At 44.4% G+C, this 20,129-nt stretch overlaps 1 protein-coding gene across 2 annotated transcripts in view; it reads right to left on the bottom strand.

Annotated features, from left to right (window-relative positions):
* The window catches only part of Eml6 (EMAP like 6), a 272,287-nt gene that overhangs the window by 116,872 nt on the left and 135,286 nt on the right, over positions 1-20,129 (bottom strand). For both annotated transcript variants that reach the window (XM_057771307.1, XM_057771309.1), the window contains exon 8: positions 7,190-7,391. In XM_057771307.1, the coding sequence (XP_057627290.1) occupies positions 7,190-7,391 (202 nt within the window). The remainder of the gene's footprint in view (positions 1-7,189; positions 7,392-20,129) is intronic.

Below are 20,129 nucleotides of genomic sequence, written 5' to 3'. Positions count from 1 at the left end.
ACAAACTCTATTCTTTTAAACACTGCTTGGCCCATTTCTGTTCATGTATGTAGCACCCCAAGGTGCGCTTACCGGGAAGATTCTAGCCTATGTCCATCCTGGGTCAGAGCTTCATCGTGTCTGCTCTGGAGAGGAGAGCATGGCGTCTGTCTCTCAGAGGAGCTGCCCTGCATCTGAGCTCACTTCCTCTTCCTCCCAGCATTCTATTCTGTCTACTCCACCCACCTAAGGGGTAGCCTATCAAATGGGCCAAGGCAGTTTGTTTATTGACAAATGACCTTCCTCCATCATTTCCCTTTTTTCTGTTTAAACAAAAAAAAAGGAAGGCTTTAACTTTAACATAGCAAAATTACATATATCAAAACAGTTATCAAGTAAAAATTACAATATTTACATCTATTTTATCTTTATCATAACTAAGGAAAACTATAACTATAACTATCTATCTATTATTCAACTCCATCAAAGACTCGAGAAGAATACAATATTACCTAAGCAAACAAAAAGTAAGCAACTTCTAAACTCTAGAAATGACAGAGACATCTCACTGCCTGGACAGTCACCCAAAGTTTCTCTGTACCGTTGGGGCATCCATCTTTGGCCTAAAGGTCCATAGTATCCAGAGACGTTTCCATGAAGCAGGAAATTTAAAGGCAGTTCAGTCACTGTCTGCTGTGTCCTGCAGAATGTCTCACAGACTCTTTCATGAATCAGGAACCCCGAAAGATCATCTCACCTTTAGGCAAGTTCAGCAGTCCTCTCTCTGCGGGTTCTTTGTGTCCAGTTTATAAAATAGTCCAGGCAAGACCAGTTTCTTGCCCAAATGGCTATCAAACTCCATAAGGATCCTCTTCGATGCCCATCTTCTTCTTGAAGTAGATTGGTGCTGCCAGGAGCAGAGTGTCTCATTGTCATGAAAAACCCTAAGTTATTAAAACATTTAAAATACCATATTCTCTAGCCTTTGAAAGATATGATGAATGCCTATTTGAAATATATGTATGCACATCTAGAAAATCTAACTAACATGACTACAAACTTGACTATTATTGATAATTATCCATTAACAACCTATACACATTACATTTTTAAATGAACTATACAATCACAATACCTTAATCAAGATTAGAAATATGCATATACATATAACAAAATTGACCTTAAAATCCACACCAATGCAAATTATTCATATCTATATCATATCCCCCTTTAAATGTAAAAGAACATTTATAAACCATATTTGGGAACATGGGCGCAGTTTTTTTTCTCCAAACTGCTTCCTGCTGAATGGGGGCGCTGTATTCAGGTCTTTTATGGGATAACCTGTCTGCTAGGTTCATCTCAGTAGGCAGTTGAGCAAAGTAATTTTCGAAGGTGTTCACAGCAACCTTTCAGGAGGGCGTGGTCTATCATACCATATTGGGATAGAAGAAATCCACAGAGTCTCATCCTCTGTGAAAACAAAAGAAGACCCTCTCCAAAGCATCATATCCTTAGACCCATATTCTGAAATCATAATACCCTTGTATCCATTCTGGTTTAGCTTGGCAGCCCATATAATGAAATGTCTCTCTGCACTTAGCTCCTTCACAGTCAAAAATTTTAAAGAAAACACAATAATACAAAGAATCCAGACTCTCTGTGAATTTTCCATTTTTACGTGGCTTATTTTTCTTTATTTCTTTTAATCTATAACTATCTGTACTCTGTCTCTTTAAAGACTTTACCCTTTTTTAAGACATTAACTTTATTCTTTATATATATTTTTTTCTCTCTCTCAAGCCTTCGTACATTCATCCAACAGTGTCTGAATCAGTTCTATTGTGAATCTGTAATTTTTTTAGTATCCAGGAGCACTTTGTTTTGCGCTTTTAAATCACTAAGCACTTAAGAATCTAAGCTGTGACATTCCTAGGTCAAAAACAGGTACTGCCTGCTTGCCCCGCCCAGTCCAACATGGCGGAGCCGCTCGTGCCTCTGATCCTTGCACATTGCACCAGTAGCATGGTGGAGCTGTTTGTGCCTCTGAGCCGCAGCACAAAATGACTTCCTTTTAGGCACACAGTGAGTCTAGTTGCCATCAAACAAATCGTAGCACTTTACTCCAAATGCTCCGTTTAAAAGCTCTGTCTCCCGCAGGAGCCAGACAGAGATCGCAATGGCGGCACAGCCCAGAAAGCCGGCACTTTAAAACAGCCAGTTTTTTCCTGCTGCTGAGTCAGGACAATTTCTTTGCGGCACGCAACCCACAAACAGCAAAAAGCTTTCTTAAATTCTCTCTCTCTCCTTTTTAAGCCCTCTCAGGTTTTACGTGGAGTTCATTAGCACGCTGGGCGCCGGGGGCCACTCTGTTGTAATATGTGCGGCAGGGCTGTGTCCCCAGCACCCAGCCGCCCACATGGCTAGCTTATGCCCCGAAATAATTACACGGAAACTGTATTCTTTTAATCACTGCCTGGCCCATTAGTTCCGGCCTCTTATTGGCTAGCTCTTACATATTGATCTAACCCATTTCTAATATTCTGTGTAGCCCCACAAGCTGGCTTACCAGGGAGATCTTAACCTGCGTCTGTCTGGAGTGGGACAATCATGGCGACTCCTGACTCGGCTTCTTTTTCCCAGCATTCTATCTGTTTACTCCACCCACCTAAGGTTTGGCCTATCCAATGGACCTAGGCAGTTTCTTTATTATTTAACCAATGACCTTCCTCCATCATTTCCCCTTTTTCTGTTTAAACAAAAAATGGCTTTCACTTTAACATAGTAAGATTACATATAACAAAATAGTTATCAAGCAATAATTACAGTTACAATATTTATATCTATTTTATCTTTTATCATAACTAAGGAAAACTATAACTATAACTAACCATTCTTCAACTCCATCAAAGACTCCAGAAGGATATAATATTACCTAAGTAAACAAGAAATCCAAAACTCTAGAAATGACAGAGACATCTTGCTGCCTGGACAGTCACCCAAAGTTCTTTTGTACCGTTGGGGCATCCATCTTCGGCCTACAGGCCCATAGTATCCAGCAGACACATTTTCATGAAGCAGGAAATTCCAAAGACAGTTCAGTCATTTTCTGCTGTGTCCTGCAGAATGTCTCGCAGACTCTTTCATGAGTCAGGAACCCCGAAAGATCATCTCACCTTTAGGCAAGTTCAGCAGTCCTCTTTCTGCGGGTTCTCTGTGTCCAGTTTATGCAACAGTCCAGGCAAGAGCAGTTTCTTGCCCAAATGGCTATCAAACTCCATAAAGAGCCTCTTCAGTGCCCATCTTCCTCTTGAAGTAGATTGGTGCTGCCAGGAGCAGATGTGTCTCATTATCATGAAAAGCCCTAAGTTATTAAAATATTAAATGCCATATTCTGCAGTCTTTGAAAGATATGAAGAATGCCTATCTAGATATGTTGAACAAACAGAAAGGGGTGGAAAACACCCCCAGAAATAGGTTACATAATGCTTTGTTAACCTTGAATTTCCTCAACGCTAATGAGAAGGGAACATCGGCTGCAGAAAGACATTGGATAATGGAAAAGTCTACTGAACTAAATCAACCAGTTTATTTCAAGGATGTGCTGACCTCACAATGGAAGCCAGGAGATGTGCTGCGTTGGGGAAGGGGATTTGCTCTTGTCTCCACAGGTGAGGAAAAATTGTGGATTCCAACAAAATTGATAAAGGTTCGTTTTGATGAAGAGAAGCCAGTTGGGAAAGATAAATAACAATTCAATCACATGGATGGCAATCATACTGATGGTAAGTAATACAAATAGGTTGGGGGCAGGGTTCTCTTCTTATCTCCACAGGAAAATACCCATCTTCAAAGAATTTAAGGTACCCCTAATATTTAATTACTGATGGAGGGACTTGTTCTGTAAGTATTAATTTATATATATATATATATATATGTCTTAAACTTTCTTTGCTTTTCCTCATATCTGTGTCTTTCTTTATATGTCAGTATATGTCCTTGTTGTTAATGTTTAAATTTCCCATAACAAGCAACAAATTTTCCTACAGTAATCTTTGAAGTTTCCAGGATGAAGATGGGGCCCCACAACATCAACTCCATCTGGTTTTTATAACGTCATGATTTTTTTTTAAAAAGCGCTAATATTAGACCTGTTTTTTGGTACCAACTACAAGAGACAATTTCGAATGGTGCACATTTTTGACAACACTCTGGTCGGACCTTCTCAAAATGCTCTGAGACTAGTTACAATTTTCTTAGGTCAAAGGTTAATTTGGGAATTTTACCATCATTTGCTTTCACAGGACCCCCTAAGAAGAACGTCGCCCCCATGTCAGCTAGAAGCAATCTTAGAGGACGACGTCCCCTCTCCCAACAGAGTTTGCCCTCAGGGTTGGGGACATCTTTTAGTGGTTGGTTTAGGGTTGAGGGGATGGGGTGATAATTTTTTGAAAAAAAAAAAAAAAAAAAAAAAAAAAGAGAGAAGAGGAAGAAGAAGGGGGATTAACTGGTTTTTTGGGATGATTGGTATTTGTGAATTACTGTTTATAGAAAATTGTACTGGTACTGTTTCTTGTATACTGATATGTTGAATATTGAATGTTAGTGTTCCTACCTCTATTTTTGTATGAGTATGCTTATAACTTTGTCTATATTGTATTGATACTTCTACCATATTACATTGTACATTTCTACCTCTGATACTATGACATTGTTTACAGTTGAAGATCATTGTCTTCATATATTGCACAGTTGTTTATTCTTTTAGTCTTCAAAGTTAGATAGGTATTGAGAATTATATGTTTGTCATATTTATTTTTAAGTTTATCAGGTCTTTTAGTTACATAGAGATTATATTTAGTATAGATAGTATGATCTTCAGCCTCTTCGAAGAGCTGTAGAAAATGGCCTTTAATCTAACCTAAAATTTCTATGCCAAAGAGACACAATTACTCCTGGCAACACCACTCTACTCCCGAGAGAACGTTGAGCACCAAAGACACTCCACTGGGAGTTTGTCTTCTTGGCAGAACTGGCCTTTGGGTTAAGAAAAGCCCATACCTCAACTTCTGACAAAGATACAGAATATCCCTAAGTGGATGAAACAGGATTGTCTTATCTTGCCAAGACAGGGTAGGATAGTCCTAAGAAAGTTCCTTGCCTTTAATAATGGTATGCCAGTTATGTTAGGCCTTAGCCAAAGTTGGTTGACTCAACATTGCAAACGAGACTTTGGGTGATTGCCCAGGTAGTCAGTTGTCTCTGTCAATTGTTGCACATTTTGGATATCTCTCGATTGTTAAGTAATCTTTATTCCCTTCTCAGATCTTTGACGGAGTTGAAGATTATATAATTGTAGTTACTCTCTATGTTATTTAGACTCCTTGAGATAGAATGTTTAGCAAAAGTTTTGTTCTCAATATTGTTTGTTATATTTATTATTTGTTATTATTGTATATAGTTGTATTTGGTTTGGTTCTATCTTATTTAGACAAAAGGGGGGGATGTAGGGACATAGCCCCACCCATTGGGGGCGTGTTCGCCTCGGGCTAATGTTTACGGATAAATCTGCCGGGCGTGAGCCCAGCAGCCCTTTTTTTGTCTTTTGCTCCGCCGCGGGAACCTGTGGTCCTGTAAGTCTATTTCCTTATTAAAGCTGTATATATCTATATAATCTGTCTACATTCATTTGCTCCGCCACACATACCTCATCTATTTATGGTGACCTTCGTGATGTTTTTAACCATGCACTATTTTTAGGTGATGTGAGTTTTACTTCAGAAGGATGAAGAGGTCACCACCCCTTGGTCAGTTGGGTTATCCCCTCAGGCTGCTAAGCGAACCTCAAGAAAGCACAGCTTCTACCCTTCTTACTTCAAAGTTCTGCAAAAATACACTCAAATGTCTGGCAAGATTAACTGTTGAGCGCTGCCAGCATGAACTCCTCAGCCATGTTGACAGCTGTGTGACTCAACTGTAAAAATATAAAAGTCAAGGGCATGTGTGAGCTCTTTGCTTTGGAGGGATAAGAACTGGCTCACAGGTATTTGGTTAACTCTTGGGCACTCTTTTGGGCGCTTTGAGTGCTCTATGCAGGGTAAAGAAAAAACAAAGTCAAGAGATGCATATAGCAAATGTTGCCTACGAAGACACTAACCGTTTCCACAAAGTCTGCAATTAATGAGGTTCCCACATTGGGAGAAACTAAAAAACAAAACTGAGCAGACTATGCTTTGAGAGCTATATAAACTCATACAGGAAGTAGAAAAAAAAGGAAGTGACCTTTAGCATAGTTGACACGGTCCTATTTTAGCTTCTAAAGTTCAGAAGCAATAATCTATCAACAGATGTATTGATCACTCTTAACTTTCCCTGTGGCCTCTCTGCTGCCGAGTTCTTCAAGGTTTTCAAACACACTCCAACCTCGGTGAGTATTGCAGTTGTCAGCATGCTGGAAGCTGGCTCACTTTGGTCATTTGATCCACTCTTGTGCTCTTGAAGAATGACAGATGAAGCCAGGCGTGGCGGCACTCGCCTTTAACCCAGCCCTTGGGGGGCAGAGGCAGGCTGATTTCTGAGTCTGAAGCTAGTCTGGTCTATATATAGAGTTCCAGCACAGCCAGGGCTACACAGAGAAACCCTATCTCAAAAATCAATCAATCAATCAATCAATCAATCAATCAATCAACGAACCACGCGAGCCCTGACAAAAATACACATTATCTCAGAAATCAGCATTCGCCTTTGTTTGATGACAATGTCTAAATTTCTATTTCAGAATTTATAGCAATAGCAACAATAATAATAATTTGCTTGTGTCTTGAACATAACTTTAAAACCAGAGCTGCAGGTCTCCTGAGGAATGAGGGTCTCTAATCAAATCCTAAAATTGCTGAACAATCCCCCTGCAGAGGGGCAAGCACAGGAATGGAACTCTTGTTTCACCAAAGAGAAGTGTGTCTGGCTCTTCTCTTGAACTAAGAAGACAACTGGTAGTCACACATTTTCATTTCCAAAAAGGTTGTCATGACTCCAGACGGAGCCGAAAAAGACACAAAAACATGTAAGGAGCCAGCTTAATGTCCTTGCTTCCAAAGCCAAGAAGGAGTTCCTAAGCTGGGGTTTATCCTTAAACTACAGACATACTCGAGCAGAAGAAATCTCTCATCTCAGGGAAGTCCGTGAAGTGTGGCGGCTGCTTGAGCCTCACCTGACAGAGCGGTCGTCACTGCCCGTCACAGCCAGAGGCTTCTTGGGGTGCAAGGCCAGGGCCCAGAGCTCGCCCTCGCAGTGGCCCTGGAGGATGAGTACCGGCTTATCCCGCTCTCGCACAATCACTTCAAAAATCTCGCTGTCCTGGGTCCCTGCCAGGAGGCGGTCGGCCTTCCAGCACACGCTCCGGATAGACAGGCCTGGTGGAAGAAAACAGCGTTCCTTTACACGGTCCACACATAAAGCCAGCACCTAAATGAGCGCTCTTTCCCCAAAATGCCGCCAAGATGCTCTTTCATCTGCTGCTACCCGTCTTTAAGTCCCGGGGTGGGGGATCCACTCCGCTGGCACGCTGGACGCTCCCCCTACACCTGTGACCTTATTTGCTGGAGTGACCGCTCTGCCTGACTCAGGAAACCTATGTGCTTTTACAGAAGACATATTTTAAGTACTACATTCTAAACAGTAGAAAAATCAGACTTTACGCAAACCCAACCTTCTGTCATCTCGAGCTTCTTTGGTCCATCCAGTTCCTTCCTGGGTTTGTTATCTACTGACTTCTGCAGGGAACTGTCTCACAACAAAGTTCAACACACCAGCAATTCTATTTCCCCAGCTCCCCTGAAGCAGGGCTGCAGTCCACTCTGGAGCCTGAGCTGCCTTGGTGTCTGCCGTGTACAGAGCTGCAGAAGCCAGACATGTAGGACTTGTCTCCCTAGGTTCCTAGTTAGTCAGATGTCCAGGGGTGAATATTTTGCTCTCTGGGGATCAGAGATAGACTATAATTATGACGACCTTGTAACTTATCATTCAAATCTGATCCCCTTTCAAAGTAAAAGCAATGTAAAGCAATTAAGTTTTCATATCTTTAATATATATATATGTATATTGGCCAAAATATAACTTTAATATGCTGAAAGACCTAATAAAAATAATTATATAAAAAGTTTCACAAAAATTTATCACAAAATTCTACTAACACTATTATGAAAGGGAAATTTTAGGACAAGGAATAAATAGAGCACAGGTTGTTTTTAGGATCATGAAATTGTTTTGTATATGTCACTATGCATTTGTCAGAACCCATGGACTACACCTCACCCATGAGAGATCCCTCATGTGGACCATGGACTTCAAGCAAAAATGCCCACCACCATAGGTGGGATGCTGATGTCGGGAGACTGTCACTGTAGGTGGGATGCTGATGTCGGGAGACCATCACTCTTAGGTGGGATGCTGATGTCGGGAGACCGTCACTGTAGGTGGGATGCTGATGTCGGGAGACCATCACTCTTAGGTGGGATGCTGATGTCGGGAGATCGTCACTGTAGGTGGGATGCTGATGTCGGGAGACCATCACTCTTAGGTGGGATGCTGATGTCAGGAGATCGTCACTGTAGGTGGGATGCTGATGTTGGGAGACCATCACTCTTAGGTGGGATGCTGATGTCCTGATGTCGGGAGACCGTCCCTGTTCTAAAACCAGCCCCTCAGAGTACCCGCTCGTTCAGCTCACCTGCTCTTTACTCTCAACCATATGTATGCTTTAATCCTTGGAAATCTTATGATTGAATTGATAAAGCAAAAGTTAAAGGTTTTTTTGAAAATACTATGAATACTATGTTGGGTACACATTTTTTTGTAGAGAATAAAATAAACTCTTGGTGTTCAATAATTTTCTTAAAATCTATTTTTTAAAAATAACCCACAAGTAATGCTAAGTCAGATGGGATATTAGGAAAACTGTTTGGTGATTTTGGATTTCTGAAAACCTTAGCTGCAATCCTGATCTATGGTCTTCAAAAGGTGCATGAGATACTTCATTTATCTGTCTTCTGGTCTCTTTTCCTCCCTCCCTCCTTCCCTCTCTCCCTCCCTCCCTCCTCCTTTGGCACAAAGCTATTTGTACGTGAGATAACTCTCTTTGCCTGACATTTGGCATTTTATCCGGTACAGTGTGTAAACATTTATTCTTCCTCCACCTCTGTAACCTCTGTGGGTGAGGGAACGAGTTCAGAGAAGGACTAAGAAATCCTTAGCCTTTGTCTGTTTTTAAAATGCAGCTCAAGAGGGGTTGAGAAACGGTTGGTTGGTGACGCAGCCGATATGCAAGCACAAGGACCTGAGTTCGAGTCCTAGCACCCAGGTAAAAAGCTGTACACAAGGTCACATGTCAATAATCTCAGCTCTGGGGACCTGTGAGGGTCCCTGGGGTTGCTGGACAGTCAGCCTAGCCAAATCAGTGAACACTGGGCTTAGTGAGGAACCCTGTATCAAAAAGTAATTGAAGAAGACACTTAACATCAACACTAGCACACACACACACAAAACAACACCACACACAACACAACACCACACTTAGAAACCAAGGTGGATTTTCCAACTCTGCCAAGACTGATGAGCCTGCCAAGTTACATGGCACCCAGTATTTTCAGACTGCATCGAGGGAATTCCTAGGAGGGGCTCCAGGGATCTGGCTGGGGAAGGACTTCAGAATGTAAATTAAGACACAGAAAGCAGAGGTTCCTACCTGCTTTCCAGTCTGTATCTCACAATCTGTGTTTTTACAGACTTCCTTAAAAAAAAATTAAAAAAACCCTTCTAGTGAATTAACCAGTTTAGCAGGGAAACTGAACACTCAGCAAAAGCAAGGAGGCTGACCTGACAAGGTATGTGTACGTGAACATAGGAAAAGTGGAGAGGAAAGAGGACAAAAAAAGGGAGAATGGGAGAGACCAAAGAACAGGCAAAAGAGAAAAGGAAACAGTCACCTCATCACTTGTAACAAGTAGTGAGCTGAGACCATTTCCTCTAAGACCAACGTTTCTGTTCTTCAAGTAGACAAGTTATCTTTTGTCATATCAGATTAGCCTACTCTAAGGTCCCTTAATGATGCTGGGTCACTTTCTTTTCTGAGACAACCATTTTAAATAGAAATTACTTCCCAAGGGCACATCAGTGGGAAAGCCGATTCAAGCCACGCCCACTTGCTTCTTCTGAACCTGATGCGGTAACTGGGCCTCTGACCACGTGGTGCGCAGAGCCTTGAGGCCCCGCCCCCGGGCATTTGGAGAGACTGCAGAGTGACACTTTCTTACTAGGCTGCAGGACTTCGTTCTTCTGTCCAACCAGGCTTGGCTTTTCACATTTCTGACACAAGTACAGAGAAAAGAACTGTAATCGTGGCCCTAACTGGATGGCTAAGGCAGCCCTTGCATCCATGAGTTTTTAAGCTGTCTTTGCTTCCTTACCTTCGGCTTTGGGTGTCCCGAAACAAGCTACTATTTAGAATACGGTTAGAAACCCGATGGTAGCTAAATGAAAAGCAAGAAAAACTGCTTTCATCATTTAAAGTCACAGAGATGCTCTTCTTTGATATACATACTGTGTGTGCTTTTGATAGTGTGGCGACGCGGGTGTCTATGTTGGGTTTCACGCCCTCTGTGTACCAGGCTGAGAAAGGCTTAGCTCTGGCCTGAGCGGGGTACGTGTGGACAGCAGGTGGCAGTAGAGAGCAACCTACCCAGCCAAACCCGAAAAATCCTCTAAAGCAGAAACCAAATTCGTTTTAACCTTTCGCCCTTGTTTCGTATTCCTATTCCTTCGGCTGGCTTGACAGGGACTGCTGGCCTGTCAACATCGACACGGGCCTCATCGTTAAAGGGCAATGCGTACTGTTCACGAGTTAATCAAACAGATGGATTTACACGCCAGCCCTCTTAGTTCCGGGCATGCGAGCTATTTATCCTTTCAAATCTCCAGTTCCCACTTCTCTAAGCGAAGATGACATCAGCTCTCTCACTCCACAGCCACGCGGGACCTAGAGCCTCACATTTGAGAAATGAATCAATCAACATATGCAATTATTCTTACCCAGCAGGCCTTTCTGCACAGTGGGGTCCTTTTGAAAGGTCATGTCTCAATCTAGAAGAACCTTCTATGTGGGGGTCAGACTCTAGCCCCATGGGAAGTCATCCAGTAGCTCTGAGGATGCTGTCACCGGCTCCTCCCCTTGCGGGGCAGCTACTCCTTACCTTTCGGCTGATCCTTTTATTGTTTTGCAGTGCCAGCCCTGCAAACCCTCAAAAGGCAGAGTGTTGGTCTAACACAGAGAAAGTTAGCGCTAGACGAAAACGGCCTTTCTCCCAGTTATGTGCCTGGAGAAACTGGCAGGAGGGAGGAGTGTGGTTAAACCCAGTCTGAGGCCAGAAGGCATGCAAGGAGCACAGGGCAACCTCCCCACTCTTCCCATGCACCAGAGTCTTCATGAAGTATCTAAAACAGACAGATGTCTGGACCCCACCCCGACATTCCTCTCGCTTGGTGTGGAGTGCAGTGGCGTGGGTAGGGGTGAGTGGGTCGGGCATAGTTAAGTGTAGCCAACCGAAGCTGAAAACCATTGGCCCCCACGCCCAGTTAGGGTGCTATCCAGGTGATGGTAAGTAAAGGTTCTTCAGCTGAGGTTGAAAACGCCACCCCAGCACGTTAGAAAAGCCAAGGCCCGGTGAGGCAGGGCAAAAAGCCTGCACAGTTTTCTGAAAAATTCAACATGCAGGCATTCCACGGATAACCTTTGCCCATGGACAACGGTGATTTAGGAGGAGACCTTATCAACTCTGTGGACCATGAAGGGCTCCAGAGAACCATCTACGGACCCTGAGAACACCACACAGAAACTTCACATTCACACCAGACTGAGAGTGGCTCAGGGGGCCTAAGGGCTTGTTGTGCAAGGGCACCTAAGTCCAGATTCCCAGCACCTACATGAGCATGGAGACACACACCTATAATGCCAATATTATAGCGAGACATGGACAGGAGGAACCCAGTGCTCACTGACCAGCCGGTCTAGCAATAGGTGACCTTTCGGTTCAGTGAGCAACCTTGTCTTAATGAGGTGGAGGGTCACGGAACGCGAAGAACCTGGATGCTCAGCTAGAAGCGCCACCCCTATCAACCAGCACTTGCAAGGCTGGCTGGTCACGAGCCGGCATGCTACTGGAGGAGTAAGGTGACCCTGAATGACACCAGCTACCAACCCTGTGATCTGCCTGCAAGGTACAGGGACACAACAGTGGCACGGAGTTATGGGAGTGATCAAGCACTTTTTGGTTGTATTTAAGGCCCACTTCACGAGATGGAACCCAAATCTGACATTGCTAAACTGGGCTGGAACCTGAGGCTAGACACTTCATGTGCCTGGGGGAAACTCGGTGCCAAATTCTGCTAAATGAACCTTGCAATAAAATGATTCTGAATGACACAGTGCTATAACCATAGATTTGTGCATCCAAAGAAAAGATTTTTCTCGCAGTGGGGTGGCAGTTAACTGGACAATGTGCAGAAAGTACTCCCTCCCAAACAGGATGTTCTCACCAAACCCCTCCCCTTCAGGCTCAGGAATCTACGTGGAAGGGGGCAGAAGGGTTGTGAGAGCCAGAGGAGGGAGCTGACTCCAAGGAAACAGATCTAGACAAAAAAGGACCGATTTATACATATATGATAGTGTCACAGAGCCTGTTACACATATATGATCATGTCACAGAGCCTGCTACATATATATGATCATGTCACAGAGCCTGTGGCAGCACACACAAGCTCCGCACAGGTGCAAACTAGACAAGATCCCTGCACTGAGGCGGGGAGGTGACACCAGGTCCCACTGCTAACTAGGAAGCTCATGGCAAATGATGCCTGCTGAGAAAGGCAAAATCATTTTCCCCATGGAGTGTCACTAGGGATATCAAGACACTTTAGGGCAGCAATAGTTGGCTAACACAAAACAGGCTTTTTGGGGTTTTGGGGGAATTGTTTTGTTGTATTTTTTTGTCTTATTTTGCTTGTTTGTTTTGATTTTCATTTTACTTTGACTTTTGGGAGAAAGAGAGAGAATGGACATGAAGTTGGGTGGGTAGGATCTGAGAAGAACTGGGAAGATAAAAATATTATCAAATAATATCAAATATGTGGCCTACTTTTGGATCAGCATGAACACTTGTCCAACAGGTCTCCATGAGGCCAATACCATGGAGATGGTCTCTCACTCGGCAAGAACCAGTGGGCCTCGGGCCAGCACAGAATACCACTGCATCTCTCTCATGATGCTGATGACTCTCAGAGTGGTTTACAGGCTTGGGCCAGCACAGAATACCGCTGCATCTCTCTCGTGATGCTGATGACTCTCGGGGTGGTTTACAGGCTTGGGCCAGCACAGAATACCGCTGCATCTCTCTCGTGATGCTGATGACTCTCGGGGTGGTTTACAGGCTTGGGCCAACACAGAATACCGCTGCATCTCTCTCGTGATGCTGATGACTCTCCGGGTGGTCTATAGGCTCACTTTGTCAGTCATGAATGGGACAGATGTAATCATTCCTGGAAAGCCCCATTTTCCCCAAATATTTTCCCCTAAAATTCTCTGGGAACTGGTGCTTCTCTGGCTTCCTATCTGGGAATACCAGCTGTCACCCCAGACCCTGGGAACCCTTCTGATTCAGGCTGACAGGATCGGAGGTCGTAAGAGTTAATGGGCACATATAAGAAAGCAACACAGCGGACATTAACTGCATCCTCTAATTCTAGGAAAAAACCTTAATTTGGACAAAGAGGGTCTTATCAAAGTCTGCCCTTTATTGAGAGGCTTGGGCATGCAGGAATGTTTGCAGGACAAGGAGAAGTTGGAGAAATACAAGCTAACGATATGCAGGCAGTTTATGGCAAACCACCCTTATTTCGGTAAACATGCTTTGTTAAGTTTTAAACACCACTGTTGTCCTTGAGAATGTGCACCTATGTCCGTCACCTTTCAGCTTCCTAAGGACAGGGTGTGCCTGGCTTGATGCTTAGCCAAGCTAACAAAATGCTGAGCAAGGATTTTGGTTTAAAAGTTGTTTTGATGTATAAGTTGGGGGAAAAAAAAAACTATTTGTTTTTTTCTGGAGGCTAATGCTGGAAGGTGGGAAAATCATGCTTGTTTTTGAAGTATAAATAAAGACGGCTCCAGCTATTCAGGGAGCTACCCACACAGCTTGTGCGAAACATCTGGTGGTTGGACGCGTCTTTCTTCCCCTTCCCCTCTCAGGACCCGATCCTGGCTGCAGTGGGACTATGGTTCCAGTCAACAGGTTATGCCTGTAATCTCAGCACTAACTAAGGAGGCTGAAGCAAGAGGATCAGCAGGTATTCAAAGCTAGCTTGGGCAGATTCTGCTTCAAAATAATGGAAACAGAAGGAAGAAAGTAAAGTGGGGGAGGTGGAAGGAAGGAGGAAGAAAGGAAGGGATGAAGGAAAAAAGAAAAAGCCGAATAGAGGTGTCCTGTGGTCGTCTGAAAGAGAATGGCCCTGCAGGCTCATATATTTGAAAGCTTAGTCACCAGATAGTGGAACTGTTGGGGAGGGATTAGGAGGTAAAGCTTTGCTGGAGTAGGCGTGGCCTTATTGGGGGCCTTGTATCACTGAGGATGGGCTTTAAGGTTTCAAAAACCCACACCAGGCCCTGTCTCTGTCTCTGTCTTTCTTTCTTTCTCTCTCTCTCTCTCTCTCTCTCTCTCTCTCTCTCTCTCTCTCTCTCTCTCTGCCTACTGTCTTCAGATCAGGATTTAAATTCTCAGCTACGGCTCTAGCATCATGCCTGTCTGATCCTCTGAGACTGGAAGGAAGCCCCAAGTAAAGGCTTTCTTTTATAAGAGTTGCCATATTCACGGTGTCTCTTCCCAGCAACAGGACACTTGCTAAGACAAACACCTATAGTTCTTCACAAATAACCAAAATTACAGTGCATGGTGACATTTTGAGGAGGATATGGGCAAACACTGTGAATCAACAGGAGAAATAGTAACATTGTATGATTCAGAAGTCTGTGGTGACAGCATAGCGCACCTGCCAGCACCAGCTCCACAGCCAGGGCGGAGAGACTCTCCTTCGCCAGGAGAGCCATGACTGACTGAGAGTGCAGACGCTAGAGACCGTAGCTGTGGGAGATTAGGAGTCCTTGAAGGTTTGTGGCACGCTGAGGGCAGCAGCCCACTCTCTGCACAGCAGTCCCGCTTTGGAAAAATGCTCACGCCCAGACAATTTTCAGTGCTATAGTCAGAGGCTACCTTTAACAGGAAGCCACGGGTTGAAGTTGGGACCCCATAGACATTCTAGACATTGGCTTGGGGTAGCTGCCTTACAAACCCAACTTAACCCAGAATAACAACTGTGGGACACAGGTATCTCACCACAGAGAAAACTAAAGGAAAAATCTCTTCAGAACCAGATGCTCAGGGACATGCTTTCCGAGACCAAAGGCATGGCCTGGTGCCTGTGAACTTCTGCCTCATGAGGGCCGAAAGCATGGGTGCACGTTCTTAACCCTGCACTTGGATGCAGTACCCTGTGACTCACAGGTAAACAGGGATGCTGGGGGTTCCCACTGCTGCCTCACCCTCAGGTTTATGAAGTCTTCAGCTCCAACTACCACAGGTAGAGCCAGACTAATAATGACAGCAATGGGGAACACGGAGGCTCCCGCTAACACCAGCCTACATGGTTCCTGTTGCTTACACCCTGTGGGCCGTGGTCGGGAGCAAATGTGCATACAGCAGATGACACGCTGCAGCTTCTGTTACCACCTCTTCCTGTGCAGCATCCGGGGCAGCACCGCTGACTGGTCAGAGGGCAACTCTTAACTACTGCTGGGTCCACCAGCGCCAGAAGGTTTTGTTATTTGCAAAGCTAACATCACAGTAAGAGAAGAAACCTCTAATGCCCGATGAGAGCCACCAGTCCCATTACAAGAGCAGCTACATAACAAGCTATGCATTCTCATTGCTGCATACACAGCACCAGGCTGAGCTGCTAATTGTAGTAAGGAGCTGCGGGCCACTTCTGGCAGCCTGGCTCCCACATGCCTGGCTAGCTTATGCCCCTAAATAACAACACACAAATTGTATTCTTTTAAACACTGCGTGGCCATTAGCTTCAGCCTCTTACTGGCTAACTCTCACATCTTGATTAACCCATTTCTATTAATGTGTGTAGCACCACGAGGTGGTGGCTTACCGGAAAGATCCTAACCTGCATCCATCTTGGAGAGGAGAGCTATGGCGTCTGCCTGGAGAGGAGAGGCATGGCATCTGGCTCACTGCCTTCTTCCTCCCAGAATTCAGTTCTGTTTATTCCACCTATCTAAGCTGCTGTCCTATCAAAGGCTAAGCAGTTTCTTTATTAATTAACCAATGAAAGCAACAGATAGACAGATGACCCACCTACATCAGCTAATGTCCCCAACACCTGTGTGGTCTGCAGGGATGGCAGGTCACTGACTTTATTGTGAATACACTATGGGCAATAGCCACAAATTATAGACAGGAAAAAAAGCCACAGAGCGACTATGGTGCCAGCTAGAAATGAAGTCAACCATTTGTAGCAAACCAGCATCCCAAGACACAACTTCAGGAAAAGCTATTTAATAAGATGATCACCTCTACGGGAGTAGCAGAGATGACTAATTTCTTAGACAGGCAAATCTCACTATAGGAGTGTAAGAAACAAGAAAAATAAGGTACTGAGTCTCTAAAAGAACACAATCATCGTTACCAGAGCCTAAAGAAGTCAATATAGACAAAACTCACAGCAAAAAGCTGAAGTGAGTTCCCAGAGACCACAGACAGGCAGATGAAGTTAGAAAGACGAGTATATGGATGAGAAAAGTCATCGAAGAGATTTTGAAGAGGAATCAGATGGAAATCTTGGAAAGGAACAGGTCACTAACAGAAATAAATATTCAGTCAAAAGTCTAAACAGTGTGAACAGGGTGTAGGAAGACTGTGAAGACCAGAGGCAGAGGGTGACTACACAGAATCCACATTCTCAGGACCCAGTGGGGCAGCTGACCATACAAACTCACAGAAACTGTAAGAGCACGCACAGGACCTGCCCAAGTTCAAGCCAGATAAGGGGGTTGGGTGGCCACGAAGTCTCAGCCCTGCCTGAGGAGCTACTGGCATTTGATGGCTGCTGGTGAGGATGTTTTCTTTAGGGTGTAACCTCTGGTAGGTGAACCATGCCCCAGGGAATGAAGTTGGGTGGGTAAGGAGGTAGAATTAATGTAGAAGGAATTAGGGGTTGCTGAATATGATTAAAACACATTGTATAAGATTCTTGATGGAGGAAGGTCATTGGCTAATTAATAAAGAAACTGCTTGGCCCTGACAGGTTAGAACATAGGTGGGTGGAGTAAACAGAACAGAATGTTGGGAGAAAGAGGAAGTGAGGTAAGACACCTCAGACATGCCATTTCCTCTCCTCTCTGGGGCAGATGCGATGAAGCTCCGACCCAGAATGGATGTAGGCTAGAATCTTCCTGATAAGCGCACTTCGTGGTGCTACACACATTAATAGAAATGGGCCAAGCAGTGTTTATATGAATACAGTTTGTGTGCTGTTATTTTGGGGCATAAGCTAGCCAGGCAGCCAGGAGCTGGGTGGCAGGAATGCAGCCCACAGCTCCTTCAACAGATTCTCAAGGAGTAAATGTAATTTTTCAAAAGCCTAAATACCAGATTAGATCAAGAAAGGGAAGACTGTATGAACTTGAGAGCAAGTCTTTTGAAATGTGAAGAATGGGTAGTGCATTTACTTGGCATATGCCAGACTCTGGGCTCAAGGCCCAGTCACAAAGCAGTTTTAAGGGAGCATCAGGGAGCAAGGGGAGGGAGGAAGAGATGACAGTGATGACACTGGAGGAAGAAGGGATGAGGCAAAGTGGTGTCCTGGTGACATCATTAAATAAACTAAGCTCTGCACTGGTGAGTACTCAAAGGGGGTGGAGGAAGACCTCAGCGAATGAAGTCCTCAGTGAAATGGACGGTTGATAAGGGCACAACCATGCTGGAGACTCCAAGGCTTAGACCACCCACAAAGTCATCACCCATGTGACCCAGGCTCAAGAACAATGACAATGCCTTCCCTAGAGTCTGAGGTTTGAATGAGTGTGTATGGAGGATTGACCAGTGTGTGCAAAGGCCAGCAACTACAGCTGCTCCTCCAGATGTTTCCAGCCTGAGGTCACTGCTCACAGTGATAAGCTAGTCCTTCACCCTGGGCTGTACTTAATAAACATGCTGAGGTTCCCTGTTGCAGTGGTAGCAATAGCAAAACCCCTCCAGATACTGGCTTTACTCTGTGTGTGTGTGTTGGTTTTCTTTGCCTTGTCAGGGTTCCAGGACCCAAGGCTAGCTAGATGCAGCAATATGCAAGAAAGAAGAGGCAAGTAAATAAAGCCATAAATAATAGACACTATAACTTATATTGTTATTAGAGAATTTGGGGTTCCCTTTCTGGGGTTATTAGACTCTAATAAAAAGTTTATCATCCTGAATGAGGTAACCCAGACTCAGATAGATAAACATGGTATGTACTCACTCATAAGTGGATATTAGATGTAAAGCAAAGGATAATGATCCCAGAGAAGCTAGGCAACAAGGAGAACCCTAAGAGAAACATATATGCATTCCCCTGGGAATGGGAAACAGACAAGACCTGAGAAAACTGGCAAGGAGGTGGGGGTGGGAGGGGGAAGAAAAGATGGAAGGGGAGGGGGAGGGGAGAAGGAGAGGAAAGAGGAAAACATGAGGGGAATGGGATACTCAAAAAGGGGAAAGGACAGTGAGGGAGAGAAAGGAAAGAGATAGCTTGATTGAGGGAGTCATTAAAGGGCTAACAAGAAATATTATACTAGGGAAAATTTTCAGCAATCCACAAGGATGGCCCCAGATAAGACTCTAAGCAACAGTGGAGAGGACACCTAAATTGGCCTTCCCTTGTAACAGATGATGACTACCTTAATTGTCCTCACAGAACCTTCAACCAGCAATTGATGGAAGCAGATACAGAGATCTACAGTGAAGCACTGGGCCAAGCTACTGGAGACCATCCAGAGAAAGGGAAGAGCGATAATATGAGCAAAGGGGTCAAGACCATGACGGTGATACCCACAGAAACAGCTGATGTGAGCTAGAAGATTTGAAGAGTACTTAACACCCGCCAGTTGTGGGTCCTCCTTATCTGTCTCCCTCAGTTGTCCAATTTCTGCCCCATCGTGAAAACTCCAGAATTTATAGTCCCTGAAACACTGGCTCTGAAACTCACATCTCTGAAAGGTTTAGGATTTGGGGTTCATATGTCCAGTGGGATCTGAAGCAGCAATATCTTCAATAAAATAGTTCACTCCCTTTTTTTCTCATTTAAACTTTTGTTTTACATATCAACCCCAAGTCCCAAGTCCCCATCCCAACTCTCCTCCCACTCCCCATCCACTCCTCAGAGAGGGTAAGGCCTCCCCTGGGAAGTCAACTAAATCTGTCCCATCACCTCACTGAGGCAGGACCAAGCCAGCCCCGTGCCTAGGCCGAGCATTGAGAGTGGGCTCCACTAAGTCAGTGCAGGCATTAGGGTTAGATCCTGGTTCCACTGCTAGAATTTCCACACACTGCCCAAGGCAGAGCACTGTCACCTGTCCCCAGCTGTCAGTCCAGTGAGCTCCCACTAGCCCAGATCAGCTGTTTCTGTGGGTTTCTCAAGCATGGTCTTGACCTTTGATCATATCATCACTCTTCTCTCTCTTCCACTGTATTCCGGAAGTTTGACCCAGTGGTTAGTTGTGGATCTCTGCATCTGTTTCCATCTGTCTCTGGATGAGGGTTCTGGCTTTCTCTGGGGTTGTGGATCAGCAAAGGCTGGTTATCCCTTGCTTTATGTTTGATATTCACTTATGAGTGAGTACATACTATATTTGTCTTTCTGGGTCTGGTTACCTCACTTAGGATGTTTTTTTTCTAGTTCTGTCTATTTGCCTGCAAATTTCAAGATTTTTTTTTTATCACCAAGCAGTGCCCCAGTGTTTAAATGGACAATATTTTCTTTATCCATTCTTCGGTTGAGGGGCATCTACA

This window comes from Chionomys nivalis, chromosome 6 (assembly GCF_950005125.1).
Source record: "Chionomys nivalis chromosome 6, mChiNiv1.1, whole genome shotgun sequence".
NCBI classification, from domain to species: Eukaryota; Metazoa; Chordata; class Mammalia; order Rodentia; family Cricetidae; genus Chionomys; species Chionomys nivalis.
The sequence above is the reverse complement of the archived record's forward strand: the minus strand, read 5'-3'. Positions and strand labels throughout refer to the sequence as shown.